This window comes from Opisthocomus hoazin, chromosome 5 (genome assembly GCF_030867145.1).
Source record: "Opisthocomus hoazin isolate bOpiHoa1 chromosome 5, bOpiHoa1.hap1, whole genome shotgun sequence".
Taxonomy (NCBI): domain Eukaryota; kingdom Metazoa; phylum Chordata; class Aves; order Opisthocomiformes; family Opisthocomidae; genus Opisthocomus; species Opisthocomus hoazin.
Window position 1 is genome coordinate 10,025,930 of NC_134418.1, and position 27,054 is coordinate 10,052,983.

General features: G+C 43.4%; 2 protein-coding genes across 4 annotated transcripts in view; both read left to right on the forward strand.

The window, feature by feature from the left end:
* The first annotated feature begins 3,710 nt into the window (after positions 1-3,710).
* The window catches only part of LOC104329623 (NELL2-interacting cell ontogeny regulator 1), a 37,875-nt gene continuing 14,531 nt past the window's right edge, over positions 3,711-27,054 (forward strand). For 2 of the 3 annotated variants that reach the window (XM_075420376.1, XM_075420379.1), the window contains exon 1: positions 22,525-22,608. The gene's annotated coding sequence lies outside the window, so the exon portion shown is untranslated. Of the gene's footprint in view, positions 4,196-22,524; positions 22,609-27,054 lie in introns of those variants that run through there. The other variant, XM_075420377.1, reaches the window with a different exon arrangement.
* LOC142361491 (endogenous retrovirus group K member 7 Gag polyprotein-like) lies at positions 4,194-10,905 on the forward strand. Its single transcript, XM_075422080.1, has 3 exons — positions 4,194-5,782; positions 8,059-8,187; positions 10,776-10,905. Exons 1-3 carry the CDS (start codon positions 4,743-4,745, stop codon positions 10,903-10,905), a joined length of 1,299 nt encoding a protein of 432 aa, XP_075278195.1. The 5' UTR covers positions 4,194-4,742.

Consider the following 27,054-nt stretch of genomic DNA (forward strand, 5'->3'; position numbering starts at 1 on the left):
AACGAGTTCACTGGAGCTATTTGTTTCATGGCAGGAGAGTGAATTTGGGATTAGCTGGAGTGGAGAGCATGTGTTCCTCTACCTTGCATAGCCCCTCATACATTTATGTCCGATTTTATTTAACAGCATGGACTCTGCTGTGAGAAAGTATCCTGAAAATATAGTGCAAAGTGGCACAATTGTGATAAAATTCTCCAAACCTGTTGGTGAGGCACAGCTTAACATCTCACCCTTCTCTCTGTTTGCTGCCAGCTTCTTTCGAAAGAGTATATTCCATGAGATAGTGTTATTACAGAAAAATCTAGTTAAGCAAAGAAAGCTAGCAATGTTCTCACCTTCGAGTGCGAGGAGGAAAGTAACCAAATCGTTTTAAAAGTGGGTTGGAGGAAGTAAATCAGAGAACGTGCAATGGTTTGTGCAGGTGGTTGTCTTCAAGCAGTAGCTAACACAGAGAGTTAACCTGGTTCCATGAGGTGGCACAAATGGTTTTTAAGCATCAGAGCTGATAAATACTCTACAGCTCTGAAGTGCAAAGCGTGCAGTTGTACAGCCTCGCTCTACCAGTTCACATGGGCTGAACATTTTTTGAAAGGGTAACTTTGTTCTGATAAAATTTGTGTGGTGTTAGGTACCGGCTTTCTCGGGCAATGCCCAGCTGCACACTGATGGAAGCTAAGGGAGTATAACTACATACTTTCTTTGTTCCTATGCTTTCCTCAAAGCATCTGTTTTTGGACACTGTCAAGTATTAAAGCACTGAGCTGCGTGGCTGTCTAGTCTGAGCTACTGTAATCACTGCTATGTTCCTATCCAAAGTGCGACTTGAAAAGGGAGCCTGTTCTGTGACATGTGTCTGGAATGGAAGGTTTTGCATAGTCAATTTGGCTCCAGTCCTATTGCCTGCAAATTTGTCCCGATCAGCTGTTAACTGAATGGGCATGCAGATGCTGTAGAGATGAAGACAAAGTGCCAGCTAGCTGGAAGAGCGTGTTTTTGTCCTGTCTAGTTACTAGTACCTTAACTTTCTGTCTGAATATAATAAAGCTTTTATTTTTTACCTAAATTTTGTTTAGCTGGAGTAGTGATTTTCAGAGTAATGTGGCAAATACAAAAGTGCTCGTTCCTTAGGGATTCCTGGAGCTAGAGAGGGTACACTTGATTTCTCTGGAAGTGCTTTATATCCCACAGTTAACTGTATGCAGATGGTTTTTCTTCTAAGCTGTGAGTCCCTTTTTCAAAGTTGATGTTGAATGTAAAAATCTTGAGAAGAACTGGAGCGTGCTACAAGATAGACTGGGGGGAAAACACCCTAGATTCACTTGCCCAGTTGTGACAGTATTCAAATAAAACTCAGACATAGGCAAAGATTCATCTCTTTGAATCCACTTTCTAACTGTTTTAAGAGAGACACGACTTAATCTCACACTGAAACCAGTGGTCCAGGAATTTCCCAACCTGCAGTTTGTCTTGCTACCTGTTGAATAATATATATATGCTGGGGTGAGTTAGTCCTGCACTGCTGAGGGCAGAGTGCTGTGTTACCTGTTAGAGTGACTCTGGATACTGAGAAGGGCGTTATGGGGATGGAGCCTGGAGTTTCCCTGGTTCGGGGGGAAGAGCACTGCATCTCAGCTGGGCACCCAAGTCGAGGAGTGGTACACTGGTAGGCAGAGGTTTCAGTCTGGTGTTGGCATTGAGCTCTCAGTGAACAAGGAGATTCAGTACTTCCTAAAACAAGCATTGAAGCATGTGCAATAAACACAACATTAGTCTTAGCAGTGGCACGAAGTTCCCGCTGGCATCCCATCCCGCAATGGCAAGAATGGCTGTTCCTGAGCCAACAAGGCTGCAGCCTGTGATTCATGCCATGGCGACAGGGGCCAGCCCAAGAAGGCAGACAAAGCAGTGGATTGTCTATTACCATATAATACACCCTTCTTACCCCTCTTCCCCCCCCCCCCATTTCCATTAAGGTTGAATAAGCTTTTCTGCAGTTTTATTTTTATTTTTCTGTTTGTAACTGGAGTTCTAAACACTGCAACTTTGTAGTACAGTCAATATTTCAATATGTTTTTGAAGTGCAGTTTCCTAGGTTTTCAAAGCATAAGAGGACAAATTTCACCCTGTGGTGTCAGGCTGACACAGAAGTTGTCTGCGTGGTTAAACCTTTAGAGCTGTCACAGGCACTCAAGGAGTCACTGGTAGTACTAACAGCCTAATGTCCTTTATGTTAACTGGCAACAGAGGTTTGTCAGTGGGTCTAAGGTGCACATAATTTTTAGGAAAATCCATTTCACTGCCTTTACATATACAATTAAATTATCCTGAAGCAGTAGTTGATTTTATAAAATGATATTTACTGTCAGATTTAATACTTGTCAGTAAATTTTTATACAGATTCAGTTCATAAAATGCTGCTTATTATGAGTTTATGTATTTTCATTTTGCGTGGCTCTGTCATTTCGTGTGGGAGTTTATTTGACCCATCTTAAATCTTTGCTGTAGCAATGGGATCTGAAAGGAAACACTGTCTGAGAATTTACTCAAACAAAACTGGATTATCTGACTTCCTCAAGTCGAATGAGAAGCTTGCTCTTGGTAACCTCTTGTGTCAGCTGGGACACAGCCAGCTACCTTCCCTGGCAGGCAAAGTCTCTTGAAACTGGTATAACTCAATTCTGGCAGAAATAAGCAAAGATAAAAGCGATGAAAAGTGTCCTGGATACATCTTCTATTGTGAATTGGTGTGGTGTGATGGGCAGTAAATATTGCAGTGGTGGTCTATCTGACTGCCTGTGTCCAAGATTATGCTTACATTGCCATCATAACCTCTTACAACTTCAGTCACACGATTCTGTGATTATTTTTTTTTCTGTAAATAAACTTGAAAACAGTGTAGTGACTTCAGAGCTAAGATGGTAAACGCCCATGAAGAGTAAGAGGTAGAACTCAAAATAGTCATTTCCTTTCTGTGTTGCTCTAGAGCAGTTTCATTTGATACGCTGCCACTCTCGGGCCCTGATGTCTAGTAGTGGCTGGTGGGGCCTGAAAATGGAAGGTTATCGGCAGTGATGAAACAATTTCCTTGAGCTCTCTGCAGACCGGCATACCTATGTGATCAGTCCCATCCCTGAGGAAGCACAGCTGCCTGTTTGGAAACTCCCTGTCTACTCTCCCCCATCCCCGCGTGTCGCTCGGCAGCAGCTAATCAGCGTGGTGGTAGTGTATGGTCCTTAGGGTTGCCCTGGCTTCATTGGTGTGCACTGCTCTGAGATAGGTGCTGCCCTCCTGGCTGGCAGGGTGTGTTGGGTGATTAGTGGGGCTTCCAGGTTTCACTGCGGTCTTATTTGCTTCCCAGGTTTGACCTCAGAGGTCATCAAAAGGGTGTTCTCCGGGCTGGCTGAAGAGTTACTCATTTAGCTTTTTCTGCACATCTCTGCCTACAGCTGTTGCTGCTGCTTCCAGTGATACAGCAGTACTTGCCTTTGCCACATCTTATGCTGGCTGTCTTTCACTCTTGATTTTAGTAGGTTTTTTAATGTACCGTTGTAACAAAAGGAGGTGTATGAATGCAGAGCTCGATTACCTTCTCAATTACTTTTTAATAAACAAGAACACAATCACTGTGAGCAGTACAGATATCATTAATCAGGCATAAAAATGTGTAAAATTAAAAGCTATTAGGGGTTTTAAAAAAAACCACTGTGTAGGTCAGAGTTCGACTGGTCTCAGCAGGGCCCCCAGTGTGGCGCGATTGATAAAGGAGGACGTGCTGGAACTTGTCGGTCACAAGCCCTGGGGGGAAACGAGATAGTGCGAGCCATCTTGAAGGAGGAAGTATTGCCCTAGTTAAGATAAACTTAAGGAATGTGTCTGTTAAGATAAGCTTAAAAAATGTGTGTCTGCCCAGCGTTTGTGTTAACCAATTAATGAGTGCCTAGTTTGAAACTTAACCAATCAGTTTAAAACATGCTGTCTTCTGATCTGTATAAATGTATGTGTGCAGCGGCAATAAAACGTACATTCTGCTTGCATCAAGCGGTGTCCCGTCTCTCAATCGCGGCAAATTGGTGACCCCGACGTGATTCGGAGAGAACCACCTATCTGCGTGGCATGCTGCGAGTCCCACAGGACGTTGAATGAGCTGCTGAAAGGAAGCAGGAGCCGGCCTAAACAATCCCTCCGGAGCAGAGAGGTGAGCTGTGGGAAACATGGGAAGTCAGACGTCTTCCCCAGAGAGAGACGTTTATGAGCTTATGAAAGCTCTCCTTCAAAAACATGGAAAGAATATTTCTGGGCATGATCTTAAACTAATGCTTAAATGGGTACAAGTGAAGATGCCCACCGTAACTGCGTCTACTATCTTTACGCGGGAACTTTGGGACGATGTGGGGGTGAAACTATGGGACGCGGCAACAACAGGGAACGCTGAAGCGCAGCGTATGCTCCCCTGGTGGAGGAGTGTTTTTGAGACCTTAAAAGCGCAAGAGAAAAATCATAAGGACAAAGCAGGGGAGGGAAACAACTCTCCCACAGTGCCTCCGGTGCTGTCGGAGAACAAACCTTGAAGAGTGTGTGCTGCGAGATACACCCCAGAGGGGGATCCTTTTGACCCGGGTCCGGTGGATCCTGAAAAAGAACCGGATCTCTACCCTCCTAACCCGCGCGATGTGTGGGCTAATATAAGACGCCAAGCCTTGAAGGAGGGGAAGTTAGAAATCGCTAAAACAATTGTAGCCCCCATGATTTATCAGGGTCGGGGGGCACAGTGGGAGGCTTTATCCTTCCCGGTAATTAAGGAACTGCATCGTACTGTTACTGCGCACGGGCTTTCTTCCCCGTATTTTGCAAGTTTGCTGTCTTCTGTTTTTGACACTTATATTATGACTCCGCATGATTTAAAATCTTTAGCGCAACTGTTACTGACTCCGACACAGTACTCCCTGTGGGAGTCACACTGGAAGGGGGGACTACAGGCACTTCTTATGACTTACGTGGGTCACGGCAATGCAGCTATAGCTGCGCTGACTATCGAGCACCTTACTGGCACGGGTCAACACTCTGATCCGGCGGCTCAAGCCCGGGATATCCCACGGGAAGCTCTTGAGGCGATTCGTGAAGAAGCTAAAAAAGCCCTTCTTAAGGTCCCTGACTCACAAAAACCGCAAAAAACCTTCACTACGATTACCCAGGACCCCCGGGAACCTTATATGAAGATTATTGACAGGCTGAAGCAAGCTCTGAAGCGTCAGATAGACAATATGGAAGCGCGGGAGATTTTGTTGTTAAAATTGGCTGTAGAAAATGCTAATGTGGATTGTAAAAAGTTACTGAAATCTCTCCCAAATCCAAACCCCACACTGGTGGAGATGGTAGAGGCTTGTAATAGAATTGGCACTGTGGATCATAAATTTGAAGCCATGGCTGCTGCTTTCGCGGCCATGCGCGGCTCTGGGAGGCCCGGGAATTGTTATGGTTGCGGCAAACCTGGTCATTTGAAAAAGAACTGTTTGGCTACCAATGCTGGTACCAGGCCCCAGGCCCCTGGGGTCTGTCCTAGATGCCGAAAAGGGCGTCATTATGCTAATCAATGTCGGTCTAAGTATGATTTCCAAGGTCAACCGATACAGGGAAACCGATCACGGAGCGCGGGGCAGCGATGTGCGCAGACACAAGTACCGCAGCTGACGTTCCAGCCCCCACGGAGGGAACCAGCAGTGTCTCAAGTCTCCACCCAACAACAGCCGGTAGCGCCGGACTGGACCTGGCAACCTCCCACACAGTAACGTTGCTCGATTCCTCGGTTCACTTATTGTTAACAAACGTTTCGGGGCCCCTACCCCCAAAAACTCAAGCGCTCTTGTTAGGAAGATCATCTACCACCTTGTCAGGATTTTTTGTACTACCAGAGGTTATTGATTCTGACAGTACTGATGAAATTAAAATCATGGCATGGACCCCGTTTCCTCCCTGCACAGTGCCAAAAGGCAGCCGTATAGCACAATTGGTATTGATTCCCACAGTAACGGACTCCCCAGTTCCTAACCAGCCTCAACAAAGGCAGGGAGGGTTTGGATCTACGGGGAACCCACAAATTTTATGGGTACAGTCTATTTCTCAGAAACGACCTGTGTACCAATGTACCCTTATTCGTGGGGGGCAGAAAGTAATGCTAAATGGGATTATTGATACTGGAGCTGATGTTACAGTAATATCCCAGGCCAAGTGGCCTCCACAATGGCCTCTAGCTAACGTTTCCCAGACATTGGCTGGAATTGGGGGAACTGGTAAAAGTCACCAAAGCGTGGAATTAATCCAAATCCAAGGTCCGGAAGGGCATACGGCTTCTATTAAGCCTTTTGTGTTACCTGTTCCTATGGTTCTGTGGGGGCGCGACGTACTGTCTCAATGGGGAATGTCCATTCAGACCCATTTTTAGGTGGGGCCATTGAAGTGCGCGACACCCTGAAATTAACTTGGAAAACCGATGACCCTATTTGGGTAGATCAATGGCCCCTCCCTCTGGAAAAGCTTCGCGCCCTCCAGGAATTAGTCACGGAGCAGTTAACAAGAGGGCACATTGTGCCCTCCACTAGCCCTTGGAATTCACCCGTCTTTGTCATCAAAAAACAAACTGTCAAGTGGCGCTTACTCCATGACCTTAGGAAAATTAATGATGCTATGGAAGACATGGGAGCCCTTCAGCCAGGACTCCCGTCCCCTACTATGATCCCTCGAGATTGGCACTTGACTGTTATTGACCTCAAAGACTGCTTTTTTAATATCCCACTGCATCCAAACGATGCTCCTAAATTTGCCTTTTCAGTTCCAAGCGTCAACATGCAAGTCCCATTGCAAAGATACCAGTGGGTTGTGCTGCCACAGGGAATGAAGAATAGTCCTACGATTTGTCAGTGGTACGTAACTATAGTACTCACCCCTGTTAGAACTACGATGCCCAATGTCTTGTTGTATCACTATATGGATGACATCCTAGTGGCTGCACAACTTCACGAGGTCATGGAGGAAGCTGTAGCCCTTGTCATGGCTGCCGTTAACTCGGCAGGCCTCTGTATTGCGCCGGAAAAGGTTCAAAAAATATCTCCATGGAAATACTTAGGTTGGCGCATCAGGGCCCAAACTATAACTCTCCAACCTCTACAGACAGACATACAAAATTTACACAATGTACAGAAATTGTTAGGAACAATCAATTGGGTCCGACCACTGTTGGGGATTTCTAATGCGGACCTAGGTCCTTTATTTAGACTGCTAAAAGGGGACACTGACTTGCGCTCCCCCCGCAGTCTTGACCCTGAAGCCACTACTTCCCTGCAAAAGGTCGCTACAGCAATTAGTCTTCGACAAGCACATCGATGGGCTCCCGAGCTACCCTTTTTTCTGATTATTTTAAACCCCGCTCGACAACCTCATGCGCTAATATTTCAGTGGGATTCTCAGAAACCGGACCCACTGCTGATTATCGAATGGGTTTTCTTACCCAATCAGTCTTCAAAGACTATTTCAACACAGCACAAGATGTTTGCGTCCTTAATCATTAGAGCCCGGCAACGTTTATTGACACTATCAGGGATGGACTTTGCCTGCATCTGTTTGCCTGTGACAAGTACTTATTTACAGTGGCTCCACCAACAATCCGACGCCTTCAGTATAGCGATAGCTGGCTATACAGGTCAACTTACCTCTCACCCGCCATCTCATAAGCTACTCAATGCTGACTTTCATCTTCTGTCCAGGCCAAAAAGAAGCAACCAACCCTTGCAGGCCCTCACCGTGTTTACGGATGCCTCTGGAAAGTCGCATAAATCGGTCATCCTATGGTGGGATGACCAGCGTGGACAATGGACCTCAGATATAGAGACTGTACCTGGTTCTCCTCAGATAGTAGAACTGACTACAGTTGTTCGAGTCTTTCGAAAATGGTCCACACCGCTTAACATAGTTACTGACTCAGCTTATGTTGTAGGAACTGTTGAACGAGCTGAAGCACCTGTGTTACGTGATGTCTCACATTCTGAATTGTTTGCTTTATTGCAGGAACTTATTTTCCTCCTGGACTCGCGCCCTCATCCCTATTTTGTTATGCACGTCAGAGCACATACTGTTTTACCTGGTTTTATTGCAGAAGGGAATCGACGAGCTGATATGCTTACGTTACCAGTGCAAGTATTACCGGATCGCGTAGCACAGGCTAAACTCAGCCATTCTTACTTTCACCAGAACGCTGGAGGTCTTAAACGACAATTTGACCTCACTACCCAGCAAGCAACTAACATTATCGCCATGTGTCCTGACTGTCAAAAACACTCCTTTCCGTCGATAACGGGAGGGGTTAATCCTAGGGGACTGCAGAGCTTACAACTGTGGCAAACCGATGTAACCCACTTTTCAGAATTTGGTCATCTAAAATGTATTCACTCTTCCATTGATACCTTTTCTGGTGCCTTGTTTGCCTCCTGCCACACAGGAGAAAAGACACGTGATGTTCAAAAACATTTAATGCGTGCCTTTGCCACTTTAGGTATACCCTCTCAAATCAAGATGGACAACGGCCCTGCCTACCTGTCACCGCAACGAAAGCTTTTTTTAACTCCTGGGGGATTACTCACATTACTGGCATTCCTCACTCCCCTACAAGCCAATCTTTAATTGAACGCTCTCATCAATCTCTGAAACGTTTATTACAACAACAAAAAGGGGGAGTAGGGACTGCTACCCCTGAGGAGCGTCTACAGAAAGCCTTATATGTTTTTAATTTTTTGAATTGTTCTCTGTTAGACAACAACCCTCCGATAGTTCGTCATTTTAATACAAACGCTTCATTTGAAGCAACAATCAAGGCTCCTGTATTGATTCGAGATCCCGAAACAGAAAGAGGCCCCCGATGGATTCCAGCGAAAAGCGTGCGGCCTTTCCGCGAATCGTTTCCACAACCGTCTGAGGACGAACCGGATCGCACCCAGGACCAACCTTCTGATCAACAAGTCGGTGAATCTCCTCAAGAGGATCGGGACAATCAGGACGGTTGAATCATAAACATAGAAGGACTGTATGAACCAGTGTACAGAGACACCAGTCACGAAGGTTTCATGTCTTTTCTGTAACACTTGTGAACCATGGGTTTTGTGTAAATGCTATAAAGACAGCAGTGTATGCTTTGGCTGTTTTTATTTTTCTGTTATTGCTCCTTCCATACCTGTTGCAGTGTTTGCAAAAACTAATAACACGCTCGATAAAAAGGGTTCTTATCGTGCAACAGTAAGGGGGAGATGTAGGTCAGAGTTCGACTGGTCTCAGCAGGGCCCCCAGTGTGGCGCGATTGATAAAGGAGGACGTGCTGGAACTTGTCGGTCACAAGCCCTGGGGGGAAACGAGATAGTGCGAGCCATCTTGAAGGAGGAAGTATTGCCCTAGTTAAGATAAACTTAAGGAATGTGTCTGTTAAGATAAGCTTAAAAAATGTGTGTCTGCCCAGCGTTTGTGTTAACCAATTAATGAGTGCCTAGTTTGAAACTTAACCAATCAGTTTAAAACATGCTGTCTTCTGATCTGTATAAATGTATGTGTGCAGCGGCAATAAAACGTACATTCTGCTTGCATCAAGCGGTGTCCCGTCTCTCAATCGTGGCACCACTGGGACCTAAAATGCAAAGTGCTGCACACAAATAAACTTGTTCTTTCAAAGTCATATATTTGTGCATGTGTGGTGCCTCAAATCGTCTCTGCTTATGATGATAGGACCCAATGGCAGAACGGGCCTGTTTTGTAGGTAAGGGATTCAAGGGAATCATTCAGGATCATCTGTTACTTGACATCCCATGGCGTACACTGTGTAAAATGCGGTATTGCTGTTTTGCTAGAGACATTACTGCTTCATCACAATGACATTGTGCCCCAAAATGAGGGATGTTAAAGGCAGGTGGCATCAGGCTGTGTTGAGACAACGTTGTGGTTTCTGACAAGAAAGTCACCAAGTTTTCAGGGAAGATTGCTTCCCTCTTTATTGCCCCCTGATATTTTGTTGCCAACATCCGTATGTTTCGCTCTCATTTTCTCTCTTTCTTTATTGTGTTTCAGAAACCATATTATTTCATTTTTTATCACTCTATGCATGCAAAATTCAGGAATGTAGGACTGCATGAGACCTCCTACATCACCACTTGTTGTCACATGCAACACTATTACGTCAGTCTTTTTATAAGTCATTAAACTCCATTTTACAACTAGTTTGATTGCTTTACCCTGCTGCTGAAGGCAGAATGCTATTCCAGAAACTCGCTGCTCTGGCGGGGATTGCTACCTTCTAATTTGCCAGCTAGATTATGCCCCTTTTTTTGAAAAGGTGCTCTTTTTCTTTCTATGCATACCAGATAAACATTTAGTTAAAGTAGAATTTGTCAGCCTCTGTGAAAATTCTTGCTCCTAATTTCTCTGTTTTAATGACTGTGGGATAATACCTTCCCTGCCACACCTCTCTCGATGGAGTCCACGGTGCGGTTTGCTTTATTTGCAGTGAGAGTGCACTGTTGGCTTGAACGGGCTCATGTTCAGCCTGACGTTGCCATCATCTGCTGGTCCTTTTTGTGGGCTGATGCTCAGCCAGTTTCCTGTCCTGATGCCTGAGGTTATTCTGCTCTGTTGATCTTGATGTATCTGTTGGCCTAATCCTCAAATTTATCGAGATCTCTCTGGATTAAGTTCTGCCAGTCCTCATGGCAGCCACTCCTTAATTTGGTGTCCATAAATTTGTTCAGGGTGCGTTCTGTGTCATCATCTGGGCCTCTGATCAAGACACTAAACACTGTGTTCTTCACGAGGCTACGGGTCAACCATTCATTTTTACCAGTTGAGCCTAGTGGTCCAAACAATTTTCAAACCATCTGACAGACTGGCAGCCCAGCCGGTGCTTTATCAAAAAAGACCATTTTTGTGTCACTGTTTAAATTAAAGTAGAAAAGAACTGAAACTTTGTTAGCACAGATCCCACACTGAGCACTTGGAGAAGGTTTAAAAGCCCAAGAGGCACAGAAAGGACGCACTAAAATATCTAGACAGGAATTATGGTATCTAGGACTTGCCATTAAGTTGTATTGTATTGTACATACCTTATTCCACTGTTTGAGAGACTCCATGTGTGATACCGCTGGATGTTCTAGGTGTGATTTAGGAGATGTAGGTATCTGGGTCTGAAACTCTTTCCGTGTTTATGAGTCAACGGAGAACCTGGATTTCACAGTCCATCTCTGCTTGCTCTGGATCCTGGTCAGTATCAGCATTGGTAGTAACACAAATAGAAATACTGGAATTTACAAGTTGATGACTCCCACAGAGAAAAGATTTCCTACTTTTAATGGTAGCTGCTGACCCAGTGAGCTTTCCAGACTTACTGCTGATGTATTTCTTACTCTTATAATTAAAAGAGAGATTCCTTATGGCAGTTTTTGCTTATGTTTTGATTGTTTCCTTCATTTGTTGGTATTTGTGTCTGTATTTTTGCAGCTTGTTGGGCAGAATTCCAGTGGGACGGCATGTACTTCTTTTCCAAGGACAATCAGGAGCTGAGTACCAGACTACACTGATGCTCTAGGCTTGGCTGTACATACACAGGTCTCCTGGTACGGGAATGTGTCAGAAGCTGAAACGCCAGTAGTTCAGGCTGTAGAGGCAATTGGTGAGCTTGATAGAAAGGACAGTCTGGGTAGCCAGCAAAATCATTGGTTTTTATTAATGGAACCACTTAGCAGTTGCAGAACGGTGGCTTCAGGATAGTGTTTCAGTAAGACATGCTTGGGCTAATAGGCATTGTTTAAGTAATACTTGTTCCAAAGAAATTGTAATAGTAGTTCATATAAAGTCAGAGAATTCACCAAAAAAAAAAAAATTCATGCAAATCATGAAGCATAGAATTACAGAAATTCACCCACCATAAATTTCAAATGCATACATGCTTTCCAGCTTCCAGCTTGTTTGAATGAACAGTAAATGCCTGTTTGTGCCTAACAATGAAGATCCCTAGCGTTAGTGCAGATACTGCTTGGAGAACTGGAGCCTTTTTGAGAAATCCAGATTATAGTGGAAAAAAATGCAGAGACCTCCAAAGAGCATGACAAAGTATGCATAACTGAGGATTCTGTCTGAAATCAAAACATCTCTCATAGTTTAAGGGATACAGGGAACTTGAACTACAGTCACTTAAAGATAAAATGGGCTAAAAGCCTTTTAATTTCTTTCATGCCAGGGAATTTTCTCCACCCATTTGTATGTTTTTACAATGACTCTTTAAAGTTTTTTTATTTTTGTTTTTCTCATTGCTGTAAGAAAAATCCAAATAAGCAGAGAAAAATTACTAGCTTTACAGAATCTTAGAGCTATGTAGAGAACAGTGAAGATGATTATAAATCTTCTAATCTTTTTCAGTTAGAAGTTATCTAAGGCTTTATGAGTGAAGGAAGGGTTCCAGACTGACGTTCTTTATGATGTCATTTCATATGTCCATTTGCTTGTTAATGTTTATCAACCATAGTAAAGTGTTTCTTGTACATGCTTTACTTTTAGAGTAATGTTTTTGTAGTCCATAGGAAAGGTTAGGCTTGTAGGAAGACATCATTATATTTTATCATATAGAAGTGGAAAAATAAACAAGCTTTCATGCTTACAGTCCTTGTGTTTAGAATCATAGAAAGTTTTGGGTTGGAAGGGACCCCTAGAGGTCATCTAGTCCAACCCCCCTGCAGCGAGCAGGGACACTGCTAACTAGATCAGGTTGCTCAGAGCCCTGTCCAACCTGGTCTTGAATGCTTCCAGGGATGGGACCTCCACTACCTCTCTGGGCAACTCGTTCCAGTGTTTCACCACCCTCATTGTAAAGAATTTCTTCCTTATATCCAGCCTAAACCTACCCTGTTTTAGTTTAAAACCATTACCCCTCGTCCTGTCACTGCTGTCTCTACTAAAAAGATTGTCCCCATCTTTCCTATAGGCTCCCTTTAAGTACTGAAAGGCTGCAATCAGGTCTCCCCACAGCCTTCTCTTCTCCAGGCTGAACAAGCCCAACTCTCTCAGCCTGTCCTCATAGGAGAGGTGCTCCAGCCCTCGGATCATTTTTGTAGCCCTCCTTTGGACCCGCTCCAACAGTTCCATGTCCTTCTTGTGCTGAGGGGTCCAGAGCTGAACGCAGTACTCCAGGTGAGGTCTCACCAGAGCAGAGTAGAGGGGCAGAATCACCTCTCTCGATTTGCTGGTCACGCTTCTCTTGATGCAGCCCAGGACACGGTTGGCCCTCTGGGCTGCCAGTGCACATTGACGGCTCATGTCCAGCTCATTTGATCTGATTTCATCTAATAAAACATATTACCTCTCCTTACAAACTTTCTTTTTCAGCACGGTTTTTCTCAGCATGGCTGGCTTGCCTCTAGAACTGCAATAATAACTTACAAGGTTGCAGTTTTTGCAGGCAAACTTGCAGTATTTAGTATGCGATTGCTTATAAAGTGTTGAGACCTTGCTACTCTCAGAACAAACTGATGTTACATGTCCGTTATAGACCCAGTAAATTAACTTTTTAAACAAATTTACTTTTTCATGGATTTTGGATTAGTATTATTTGCTTCACTCTGATGTGCTACATATTTTCTTGCTTTTTAAAAAATTATTATTACACTTTAGCAAGACTTCAGTTGTATATTTGTAACTGAGGTGATGTCCTGCTGGACGTATTTACAGTGAGGTTCAGAAGGCATAAATTTGGTTTACATGTACTATTTGTATCTGTCGGTATGGTTCTAATTGCCATTGGATTTTATTGACTCAATCCCTGATAAAAAGGATTCTCACAGTTTTATGAAATTTGTACACGTGTTACCCTGTTTGACAAAGAGGAAGATAAGGACTGGGATAGATTTAATTATATGCTTAGGGCCAGGTAAGAAAACTAGATGAGGCAAGTCTTTAACTCAGTTATCCAGCATCTGATTGGTGATTTTTACTCTATGTTTTTCCTCTTCTGAAATGTAACAGGGTGAAACCAAGGAGGAGAAAGCTGGAGTTAGAAACAATGTTGTGTTCTTCCCAATTTTCAGTTGTATTAATGCGGAAGATGTTTAAATCCAGCTTAATCTGTTAATCCCTTTTTTACTGTTGGTGGTATAAATTAGCATGAAGGAAGATGTTTTGAAATGGATTTTATTGCCACTTACATAGAAGAGATTTTGATCTACAGCTCTGAAAGCCCTTTTCAAAGGCGCCATTATGGACTGACGTTTTCAAAATGATGGAGGAGGGGAGTAAGAAGAGCAAAAGAGGGAAGAGAAAAACAAGCAGGAAATTAAAACCCCCCAATAATTACAAAAAATATTTGTGATTTCAGTAAATGATTTGGAAGAAGTTAATTATAGCAATTTTGACATTAGTCTTAAAATCTCTTCAAATCCTGCCGTTTTTCAAATCAATAGCAGGCCATCATTGAGTTTAATGGCAAGAAGATCAGGCATAACAGGAAGACTGAACACAGAGCAGTCTGACCATCAGGTGCAACTGACTCACTGGTACTATGCTGCTTCATGGGATAATGATGAGTGTGTAATTTACTGTGACTACGTTCAATAGATTGCACACCGACATGCACAAAGCCCTGTAGTACAACCGTATCTTAATTACATATGAAGTGATACGGAGCAAGGAAAGTAACTCCACCATTGGATTAGGTACCCAGCTTCTTCGCAAACTGCCAAATGCTAAGCTGCCGGATGCCTTGTGTAGAGATCTCCATTTAAACCTAGCACTTAAAATACAAGCCTTGAAATTGAAATAGAATTATCACAGTCCTAACCTGCAGGCTACACCGAACCTTTCCACAGTGGTTAGGGGGAATAACATGGTAAAATGCTGATGCTGACAGAGCAGGGGTAAACCAGTTCTTTGCACATTTAACAACATGGCAGGAAAATGCAGAACAGGGAACGAGCAAGCAAAGGGAAAGCTGATCCCAGCCAAGCATGAAGTGGTGATGAACATGAAAATAATGGTGGATTTAAGTTTTTTTTGTTTTAGTGTCATTCACTATTTGCTTTTTCACTGTTAAAATGTTCACAGATGAAATGCTAAAGGTCCTGATGAATCACATACAAACCTTTCCAAAATTGATTCCAGGATCAGCTTTTCAGAAGAGCTTGCAGGAATACAGGGAGGAAGCTCAGAGGAGAGCATTTCAGTCACACATGCAGAGATGACAGCATTATTGCATCTTTGAGTAAATTCAGTTAAAGGTCTTTGGAAAACATAATTCTGGCAGCTATACGAGGTACAAAGACAGATGAAAGTGGGTATAGAGAGAGGTCTGCTGTGTGAAACCATAAACATGAAAATCCTTAGTGTTCTAATAGCTGATTTACAAGTGTGATCCCATCCTCTTGGCTGATGTATTGGGATTGTGTTTTACCTCCTACAGCTCGAATTTAAGAGGCAGGATCTGTTACTGACAGCTCAAGCAACTCATATCCTGATGAATTCAGAGAAGGAGCTTAAAAACCAACCCACTGCAGTGCCACAGACCTAGGACCAAATGTGTCAGCTTCATGCGCTCATGAATGGGACTCAGATGCTCCAATACGTTAGCTACAGGCATAATTTCCTCAGTGTACTGTTCCAAAGGGAATAATTAGCTAAAATAGCAAAATACTGTCTATTGATTTACACTTTCCCTATCTCTTTAAATGTCTCTCATATTATTACATTGAGTCTGTTTATACACAGATTTGCACAGCCTTGTTACTGTTTGACAGTGGCTTAGTTCAACTCATTCAAAACTCTGTGGAGCCTGTTACAATTCTAATATTAAGATAAAGCTTGCTTTGATAAATGTGTAGGTTTAAACTAATCCACACTAATCAGGGTTAAAGTCTCAGACATGTCAGTCTTAATGCACTTTTAATCTACAGGGATTCCTTTTATGATTCTTAATGCTTTGTTTTACATAATGTATTTTGAAATTTGACACAAAAATCATATGAAGCTTTTAAGGCTACAAAGTCAAGCATTCTGAAGTTAGAAAATACCAGAATTCATGTTGTTTGCAGAACTTTGATTGGCCTCCCCTAGTGTTTGATTGTGAGGTGGTCATTAATGACGCGAGCCCCTTCAGTGCACAGAAAGGATGATAGTCACTTAATGAGCAGCCATTCAATATTTTGTTCTCTCGCTGATGCTTGATGTGGGACTCCATGCCTTACTACTTACTGTTCAAATCCTGCTCCAAAGACAGAGTTAGTAATTTTGTTATGGACTTTTCAGTGGAATGCAACAGTGTAGGAGAGTTTCACAGAGTTCAAAGTATTTTGATAACATCCTCATAAAGTAAGGAAAAGATATAGTGTTATAGCTAATTATATTACATTGCAGCTACATTTTTAGCCTTAAAAGCACAAGGTTAGAATTTAGGCTTTCAGCAAAACCCTGCACCCAGTTCATGGTCACCCATGAAAAATGGGTTTGAAGTGGCTAATTTAGTAGTCTGTGCGAAAGACAAAAATAGAATCCGGTCCTTCTGAGCAGCAAATGCCTTAGCCAGCAACCACTTTTTTTCTTTCTGCAGTCATTGTGTTCACTTTCTGCAAGAAAAAGAGCCAGGATCCTCTGGGCAAGATCTGATTCATTACACAATCCTGACTCATCTCCATACCACGGTCCATTCTGTGCAGTGAGCAGCTATATACAGCTCTATACCAACAAGCTAGATATGCTTCCCTAAAAATGATGGAAAAGTTGCAGAGGGAGAGAAAAGGAAGAAAAAAGCCCATCCCTGCAAGTATTTCTAGCAGGCCTGATGGTCCAGGTATTTCCCTGCCTCTCTAACCTGATGTGGCTTCAGTGACTGCTTTGGGCAACTGCGTGTCTTGTGCTGGTGCTGAGCCTATGGATAAAAACCCCTGCGCTTTGAAGGTGGATACAAACCAGTTCTTGAGGTCTGTGGAAGATGAGTGCTGAGATGGGGAGAGGGAATTCTGGTTGCCAAGAGCCTTAGGGGGATTTACTGGTAGGAAAAGGAATCATTGTTTACCTCTGGAAGGATGTGTCTTGCTGTTTCTCAGCTCTGACTCAGGTTACTAATGGCGTGATCCTGACCTGTGAAGGATAACAGGATGCCCTCAGCCCCGAGAGGTTAAGGCCAGCACTGCACTGTAAATCAATACACCACTTCCTTCCTTAACGAGAGCGAGATAAAATCAGTTCCCCTTTTCCTCTTCCTGATGGGTGATGGAGCTAAACCCCCTGAAAAAGTGATAACGCATAGATGGGGGTTGTTTTGCCTCAAAATTCCTACCAACAGCCTTCTTGTAGGTCTCCTTCAGCTTCTTGATCTTCATATGACAGTGCCTGTGAAGGTGCTGAGTGCCTCTGCTGGGACTGCCAGTGAGTGATCAGTGCATAAACAAGATAATTCCTAGTGATTTTCTCATGTCTGTGGTCTTCTGGATACTCTTCCAAATGGCAGGAGAGCCCACAACTCCTGAAGGTACAAGGGTGCTCTCTAACTCCCAGCTTTTGGAGTGTGGTGCAGCAGATGCTGTAGGGTGGCACCTTTAGTATATTAAAGGTCTGCGAGTCTTTCCTGAGACCGACACACTTTGCATAAGTGCCCGTGTGTGGTGTAACAACGGCGTGATGCAGCATGATGGCCTAGTTCAGGTCTGCTGCACAGCTTTGCTCATGGCTGGGTGACTGGGGCTACTCCAGGTGGGACGTGCACCGAATGCAGCCTGCACAGGTTGCACGAGCAGTGTCCTGTAAGGTGATCTCATGGCCAGACACCCTTAGAGTGTATTGTTCAGGTGTTCCACCTGAGGGACCCTCAGCACCCTAGCAAGTAGTCCCACAGCTAAATCTTGCAGACTATCAAAGGCAGACTGTCTCAAGGATCAGTGTGTCACTGGTATAGAGCATTGCAGGCTTATCAACACTGCTTCGATGGTGCTTGGAGAATTCCTGTCCCTTCTGCAGTACAGAGAGACAGGATCCCCCTTTACATTACGCATACGCCGGCAGAAGAGATTGAGAAGTCAGTGCCAGCACTGAGAAACAGAAGATCAAGTGTTTGATGGATTTTTGTGTCTCAGGATGGGACACGCTCAGTGAATCTGTATGCACAGTAAATGTAAAGAGCCTTTGGCACATGGGAGCTGAGAGTGACAGGACATTCATGGACCTGAGCTCACAAGCTCCCATAAGTCTTTAAAGAACATATTTCAACTGAGGTTTTCAAAGGCTTATCACTTGGCCCAAATTTGTGCAATGACTCATAGGGGCAAAGAGAAGCACAGCCCTGATACAGATAGCTCCTCTGTTAAATTTCAAGGCTCTGCATCAAACGAAGGCGCACAAAATTTTTAACAGAACCTTGCATTTCTTTTGTTAAGATGAGCATCCCTCCATCTTTTATTCTCACAGGCAGCTAAACCAACGTTTTAATAAACAAGTAAACAAAATACCATTCAGGTCCTCAGCAGTCAGCCAGCACAGAAAATCCCAGACAAACAGTTAAGGTTAAAAGTTGTAACGTACTGATGACGAACCTAGTAAAGAACATGTCGGGCTGCCGTAAGTGTGTGTGTCTGAGTAGACAGCCAAACAGGAGTTATGGCATGCAGTAACTTACTTTTACAAGCTACTAGTTCATGAGATCTTGTACCTTCTGTTTCTGCAGCTGTGTTCCTCAAACCAGCTTAGTGATGCAAAGCATTAGTTTTAGGTGAGTGAACTCAACCCTGTATGTTTTAAATGAGAGAAATTATTAACTATTGATTGACAATTATTAATTAGCCCAAACAAGACTGAACACATATGAAATACATGAACCGATTTCATAGCAACAATTTAGAACATGAAGGGATGCATCTCAGTCTGTATGGACTTTCAGGTTGTTCTGTTACAGAAAACAAGCGTAGATGTCTTTTAATTTCCACTGTATAGATCTTTCCAGACAATACCTGTTCACATTTCTATAACCAAAAGGTGGCAGCATATTGTCTACTTTCCCTTTCCATCCATCCTAGCTCCAGGCTCCTAAATAACCTTACTTGCTCAGTTTGTCAGAGTGCCAGGAAGTCCAGAACAATCATGCTGACTAAGGAGCGCTGGTGAGATCTTACGTGAGACCAACTGTTTATCACCTTTAAATAGAAGCAGGAATAGATGAAGGACTGGTGATTTATCCCATTGTTTCAATGACATTGATTGGCAATGATTGACAATGACTGGAAATGTGTAGAAGGGTTAAATTTCAGCTTAGTGGTGTCACTTCAGAAGGGACACCTACCTATAGAGCTTAACACTTTTATCAACAGTGATGACCATTAAGAAGCCTGAGCCAATAGTATCTGGCAGATACTAATGATCTGTCAGACTTTAACTCAGTTTTGTTCCTACTTAGATACTTCCTACTTTAGCAACTAGACAAAAGGCCAGCGGGCATCCAACCAAAGGAGCAGCAAAGGTAGGGCCCATACTTTATGCACTGCAAATACCAAGGTGAAGGGGACATGAATGTACCAGTTGAGTTTTGCTGCATGAGTGCATCTGTTCAGAGGCTTCTGGAAAGATGCCTGGAGACACCCGCTTCCCATTTTGACTGCTAAAGAGGTCTGGAGGCGGAGGAAAACATTCTGAAACATAACCTGCTCTCAGATCTGCAGGGGTGCTGTCTACTTGGCGCGATGCCACAAGTCCTCAGGAAACACGGCTGCTACAGAACACTGCAGTGTATGTCCTTAACAACTCAAAACACCCACATGCATATCAAACTGATTCCTGCTCTCGGCGCTGGCTTCCCATGCTCAAACTCTGGGTCTCTGTCGTGATTTCCCAGCTGCTCTGTGGCCTGGAAACTGTAAATGACACTGCTCTGAGGTGCTGACCGGAGTAAACAATACTGTTCCCGAGGCACTGTGAAGATTTTTGCCACAAGGGTAAGCTTTTCAACTTGGGAGAGTTGAGAACTTCAGTTATCCCCATTTGACAGCTGGAGAATAGATGCACAGAAAGGGTGAGAATATGTCTGATAATTATGGAAAACTTTAGGATAATTTTCAAACCCCGGCTCGGTAGAAGCCTGTAAAGAAATGCCCTAAGTACAAGCCTGAGCAGCCATCCAGTCTGAGTCCAGAAGCTTTTCTGAAGTTATATAGATATGCTTCGTTCATCTGGGTGCTGCAGCTTGCGAGTGTGGGTAGTGGTGAGCAGCAATCCCCCATGGCACTGTGCCTCCTGTCTTTGCTGTCCATAACCAGCGGTCAGACTTGATGGAGAAAGACAATCCATAGACAGGGCCGGGTGAAGAAGTAAGGAGAACAGTGTGGAAGCTGGTGCTGACAAGTGAGATGCAGATGCAGGGAAGGTTGCTTCGGTGGCTGAGAGCATATGATCCTTCCTCTCAGTCATAACTGCCAGCGTAGATGGATTTTTGGGAAGTAGCTCACAGACTGAAAACACATCTCTTCTAGATATTAAGGATCATCTTAAATTATTACTCATCCCTCCAAAGGGAAGAGCAAGTTTTTGGCCTGCTGTCTGTCACACAGAAGCATCATACACTTAACTGAAAAACCTCTCCAAATATCACACTCTCCCTCATAAGAGTAGAAGAGGAACAACAATGCTTATATAAAAATTTTACGTGATGTTAGCCCAGCACATGAATGCAACGTACTAAAATATACATAGCAGTGAAGCCATGTAAAAGCACACATGGAGGAGGATTTCCAGGCTTTAGTCTGGGTCTGTTGTAAAAAGTAGAGATGAGGGAGGCTGGAGTATTTTGATGTGGTGGTTGTCTCAACATGCTCCTCAGCAGCACAGCACCGGGTGGGTGGTTTGCTGTGCGATATTTCTGTTGCTTTTTATTGTGTGAGTGGCTGCTCCTAGCCCGGCAGTGCCTGCAGCTTGCCTTTCTATTTAATCTGTCCTCAGTTCAGTCATCTTTCTGCAATATTGGTGTCGGCTCCTGAAGGAGATGATAACCAACAAAAAGTGGCACACATGGCGAGTCCCAGCCACTGCAGTTCTGATGCGCAGAATGAAGGATGCCCCTCGCCAGTCACACTTGGTTTAATGTCTAGCATCGGAGAGACAGCGAAAAGGGACTACAAATAATTTTCTTCTATGTACTAACAAATGCACAGGTGGGAAAATCCTCTGTGAATTGTCTAATATTTTGCATGCTGTCAGCCAAGGGATGAGTTAATACAATTCAGCCATGCCAATATGAGCAGATTTCAAAGCTGCTTGTCTCTTGCTCCCTCCATTTCCCACCTCTTACTGAACAGCTGGTCTCTAGAAACAGAGGAAATATTTATGTTTGGAGATTTCAAAACCAGCTTGAAAAATAAAAGACAGAGAGCACCTCAGTATGTTCTCTCCCTCCCTCAGTGTTAGTGCAGCTGGAAAATTGTCTGTATGACTAGTAAATCTCAGACCTTTTTAGACCTGGAATAGACATTCAGCACAGGTTCTATTTTGAATGGGAATCTATGTTCCTCTATCACTTATTCTAAAAGCATCTGTAGTTCACAGCAACGCTCAAAACTGACAAGCCTGCATGTCAAATGGAAATGCCAACACAATGTGGTGAGACATGAACAGTGCCCAGACATTTTCTTCTGGCTTTATTTTGCTGGTGCAACAAAGGTATTTTTTAACATTTATCTGTCTCAGACAAAGATGGGATATTAAGAAGGGATATTTTCTTTATTCTGGAGAGTTACCATTTCTACTGCCTTTATACCCTCCTCTTTTTCTCCCATGACATTTGCAACTGAACACTGGTTAGAAGATAGAAAAGCCAGAATTCACTGATTCAGAAACATCCCACACCACAATATCCAGTCTCTTTTCCACCTGGATAAAAAGTGCTAGCTAAAAAGCTCAACCTGCACCAGATTTAAATGGCTGATCTCAAGGCAGAAGGTGACTCATGGCATAATCATCTTCAAAGCCCAGTTTTGTGCAAAAGTTGACAGTTTAAATCTTGGTTAATTTTGGTGTTTGGAAAGAGGCAATTCTCAAATCCAGCTTGGAAGGAACTAATTGCCAAGTACATCATTCTATAGTGTAAAGATGGAATCTCTAAGTATAGTATGTGCCTTTGCTCTCCAAGAGGCATTTGCGCTCAGAGCTAGGCCTAGTCCCTAAACACCCCCCCCCCCCTTGTTTTGGTAGTTGCTATTAGTTACTGAGAAGCAGCAGGCTTTTTGAATAATCTAATGACTCCTGACTGTGTTTAATTACAGCCTTTAAAAAAAGCACATCTGACACTTTCTTCAATAAATAAAATAGTTGACTAAGTAGAAACAGTCCAGCTAATAAAATAATTGATAGTAAACCAGCAAATATTTTCCTCTCTTTCAGAGCTTTTTAATCTCAGAATATGCATATGTGCTTTTTTTTTTTTTTTTTTTTTTCCCCCAGCAAACCTGGAGCAGAAAAGCAGCTTTGCAGGTCTAAGAGATAATAATGAGGAGAGGCACTCCTGAGGTTCAGGATAATGAGGGCTACACTGCTGGTCTGGAAGTGCTTCATTTTTCTCTCCTCAGAAAGAGGGTACGTATTCCTGCAGAAACCTGGCTGGAATCTGGCAATCCTGCCTCTCAAGGAAAAAAGGTCCTGCAGCTGCTTGGCTAGTGGGAGGTGCTTTGCCTCACTGGAATGCAGCAGCTTTTGCTGAGCTCAGAACTGCATTTGGACCAGGAGCTGACAGCTACTGCCGCTCACAAATGCCTCTCTGAAGAAGCTGTGGCTCCTGGCCCTGCACCAGCCCAACAGCATGCTCTCTGCCTGCTTGCCACTTGGGTGTCCTGCACTGCTGAGCTGCCTTCTAAATCATGCACAAAGCCCCTCCAGTAACATCAGTACAACAGGGCAGTGAATCAAATCGTGCACATCAAGGGAAAAATGTTAAATATGTCTAGCTTTAAAATTGCCGAACAGATGTTCTTTGGTTTTGACTCAAAACCATTCAAGTTTAAATACAAAAACAGCTGAACCAAGTGGGAGTGTTTCAGCCTCAAAAAGCCCACTGGAACCAATGAGGAATGGTAGGCTTGTTTTGTTCTCACCCCAGTGCATCAATTCTGTTTAAAGTGCTTTCCCTAAATTAACTTCTGTTCTGGGACAGTGTGTGAAAAAATTAGCAATTGGAGAGGTTAAGTGAGGATCACAATAACAGTTGTAATTCAGCTTTAACAACCCAGTACACTGTAGCCACGTTTATTTGCCATATACAGTGCATGCTTTTTCAAATACTGTAGAGACCCCTGGTGCCTCTTTATCGAAAGGATACTTCATCACCATGTTACTTGAAAACCTGTCTTTGCCTCAGCTGTATTGTAAAGCTGACATAAATCCACTAGTATGTATTTTTTTTAAAATCTTGAAAAATATTTATTTTGAATTGCTTATTAAAAGTCTCCTGATATGACAACCATATCACCTATATGTGACCCCATTGTCCCATAGTAATTCAGGGTCTCATTAGATTAGACAGTAACTCCTGAGAGGTGGCTGCTCACATTAGCAAAATTAGCATATCACAAGTGCACCACTAGCATAGACATTGCAGGAATTTATGCTTTGGAAAACTGGATCTTTTAACCCTCACATAATCTCTGTTTTCTCCTTCCTGATGCAATTTCCAGAATGTAGTGAGAAACTAAGTTAAAGATACCCTCTTTGTGAGGAGGTGATGCTGCTCTCTGGGATAAAAATGCAGGATGTTTGCCCAGAGAAGATTCCTTGGCAAGAAAAAAGCATTTATGCAACTGAGAGCTCTGCCTTATTCTCTTCTTCCCTTCTTGTGATGTGGAGATGAGAAGTAGTTTGTGCATTATCAGAGATTCAAACATAGGATCTAGAATAATGTGGGATGATGCTGTGGGCTGTCCACATTCCTGGGGACAGGGCAGTCCTCCCTGTTGCAAACTCCTCATCCAGAAGGAATGAAGAGGAACAACCAGGTGGTTACTGCCTTGTGTTTCTCATACCCCTAAAAGTAAGGAGGAAGTCCTAGAAAAGGCAAAATGGGCCTCAGTGTGGCAAAGGTGGAGAACCTCTCATGAGGGCCTTTTCAGCACCTTAGGGCCTCCCGCTAATGGCAGCAGGTTGGACTTGGAGCCAGCTGTTGGTTTTGGGGGGATGGATTGTGCAGATTTTTCTCCCAGCCTTCCCCTGTCTAGAACATTCCTTTTTAAAAAAAGGTATGTTTGCGTCTTACTGTCCCCAGATAGCTGATATACACGGCACAGTCCCAGTACCCATATTGATTTATTGACTGATCTTGAGGCACCTATGCCACTGACTATCTCTGCAGTGTTTTGAGAGACTTCCATGCATGTTTGAAGTTCTCAGGGTGCTTACATGACTTTTTAAAACAGGATTCTGTTTTACATTCACCCACATCTTTGTTTACAGTCTGCGCTGCTTGGAGCTAGCCGTGTTCGGAGCAGAAAGCCAGCTGAGCTGACACTAATTCTGGCAGATGGCACAAGCATGTAGTCGTTCAGTGACACTCCACATTGCCCTGGACAAAGCACTCTATCGTCCGTTCCGGCAGAGTATGCCAGATTATCAGCTAGAAGGGGATGAGATGCCAATGAGTTTGCTCCAGCCATCTTTCTAGAAACCAGTAGCATCTTGGCAGAGGGATAAGGCAGTGGAGAGTGCACAAACAACTGGTTTTTTGGAGGGTCGCTAAACTGCACTCAGACAGCTGAGGGCCCAAACCAAGGGTCGACGTTACACATGGCAGCTGAGCATCGGATTGTAGGAGAGTATCAGGGGCTGGGAGAAAAAAGGACGCCAAATGAGGGAACGAAGAACAAAGAGAGAGAGACAGAATGCATAATTACAGCAGAAGTTGTATAAGAGATGAGGAATATATGAAAGGAGCATAGGTAAAGCAAAAAATGGAAGAGCTTAGTTGACGGACACCTCTTGCCTTTTCTCTCAGCTCCCTGTGCACATTTCTAAGCACCCAGTAAAATATCTTCTGTGTTTTCTCTTCCTCCTCGCCTGGAAAATTTGGCTGCACTGTAAATAACCTGCTCCTGCTTTTAAACATAAGCACTGTTTCAAGCTATTAAAATTGTATAAGCACCTCTCCAACTCCTACTCATGCAGTGCTGAGTTTTGGAAGAAGTGTTCAGCTGTTTCTGCAGGCAGATTCACCAATCAGACAGACATGCTTACAGCTTTCTGACACTTCTGGGTTCCAGCAGAACAGTGAAAATCTTGTTTTTCTTTATTTACTGAGGTTTACATTTCTAAAAACAGTAATCCACAGACATTGTGGTAATGGGACATATCTGGAGAGTACCCCATACAATAGAGTTGCATGATGGCATCCCATTCCTTATGATGTGTCACCCCGATGTCTACATCCCTTGAGCAACACTTTGTAATTCATGGATCAGTTCTAAACCTTCAGAGTCAGGATATCTGTTTCTTCCTCAGAGTGCTGTGTATCACCGTTGACATTTTTGAGAGGGCCTAGAAAATAATTATTTGTTGTTCACCTCCAAAAGTAAAGCATTCTTGTACATCACAATTATACCAGTCTCATCTAAGGAGTGGAAAGGTTTAAGGAAATAGATCTTTCCTCCACTTTTCCAGCTAAACTAGCCCTTCTTTTTCTCTCCGCTACCCAACCTACTTTCTTATTTCTTACTGCTTTAGCCATGTGGCTATGTTAACTTCAGCTCCCCACTTTTGTCTGCGTCCTGCGTGACCGTGTTTGCTTTTTTCTCCACAAAAGGAAATCTCCCTTCAATCCGACCTGTGTGTAGGGCTGCTGCCCACATGTCCTTCAACCTACTTGACAAAATTATATTTATCATTATCTCCTCCTCGTATCAGTAAATGAGTTATAGATGAATCTCTGCCCTTCCATGGAGAGGGATGGGAGTACAAAGTGTTTTCTTTGTATGGATGGGCAGCTTATTATTTTTTGTCCATAAGAGGAAAACATTCCTTTTCCTGGCTTTTCAGCTTTCTAAGATTTTCTACCATCTACTAATCATAGAACCGTAGGATGGTTTAGGTTAGAAGGGAGCTTTAAAGATCATCTAGTCCAGCTCCTCTGCCATGGGCAGAAACATCTCTCCCTAGATCAGGTTGCTCAAAGCCCGATCCAGCCTGACCTTAAAACAATATATATTTGTCTGTTTTAGAATTTTTTAATACACCGATCATCATGGCCTACTTGTTTCCCTTCTACCTCCTCATCCCCTTAGAATATGCTTTTTTTGCCCATGGTAGGAATTTTTATTGCTTTTTAAGTGGGTAGATGTGAAGATTAGAAAGAGTCGAGGAGAAAAAGAAGCATTTCAGTGGAGTGTTTCAGCGTTCAGCCTGCTGTGAGGTTGCTGGTTATTGAAAGGCTTGTATTGAGAGGAAGATTTAGCAGCATTTTCTAATTCTGGTCAGACTCTGGATTCACCATATTTCTTCTGAAGCTACTTGTGCAGGCAAATGCCCTCAGCAAGACTGATTTGTTCGCAGCTCTCTTGAAGTGCATTCTGCATAGTCTCAGAGCTGCAAAACTGCAATTGTGTCTCATAAGATGAGTTTGATATTGCTGGGGCATGAGATACATAACTGCCTTGACTATTCTGACCAGTGTTGGACAGAAAACGAACAGTCTTAAAGCAGAGCTGCCATGCATTTTTCTGCCTAAAACTGGGTGGGGATCTTGTGCTAGCTAGAGCCTGGATGCTGTCTTTCTGCGTACGTTCATGTGGTTTACAACAGTGTGCAGTGAAAGAAAATGACATCACCAGGAGGACAGGTGCAGAAGAAAGCAAAGGTATTTCCCAGGATGCTAGGAATGAAAGAATACATTGCTTAGAAACCGAGACTGGATGTCAGAGCTCAGGAAGGCCGTCGCCGGCAGTGTAGGAAGCGCCCTGCAGTGCATTTGGACAGCACGGTTGGCACTGGGGCTGCTAACAGAGGTTGACGCTAGTTGCTACTACTATCTGTAACTTAGTAAAA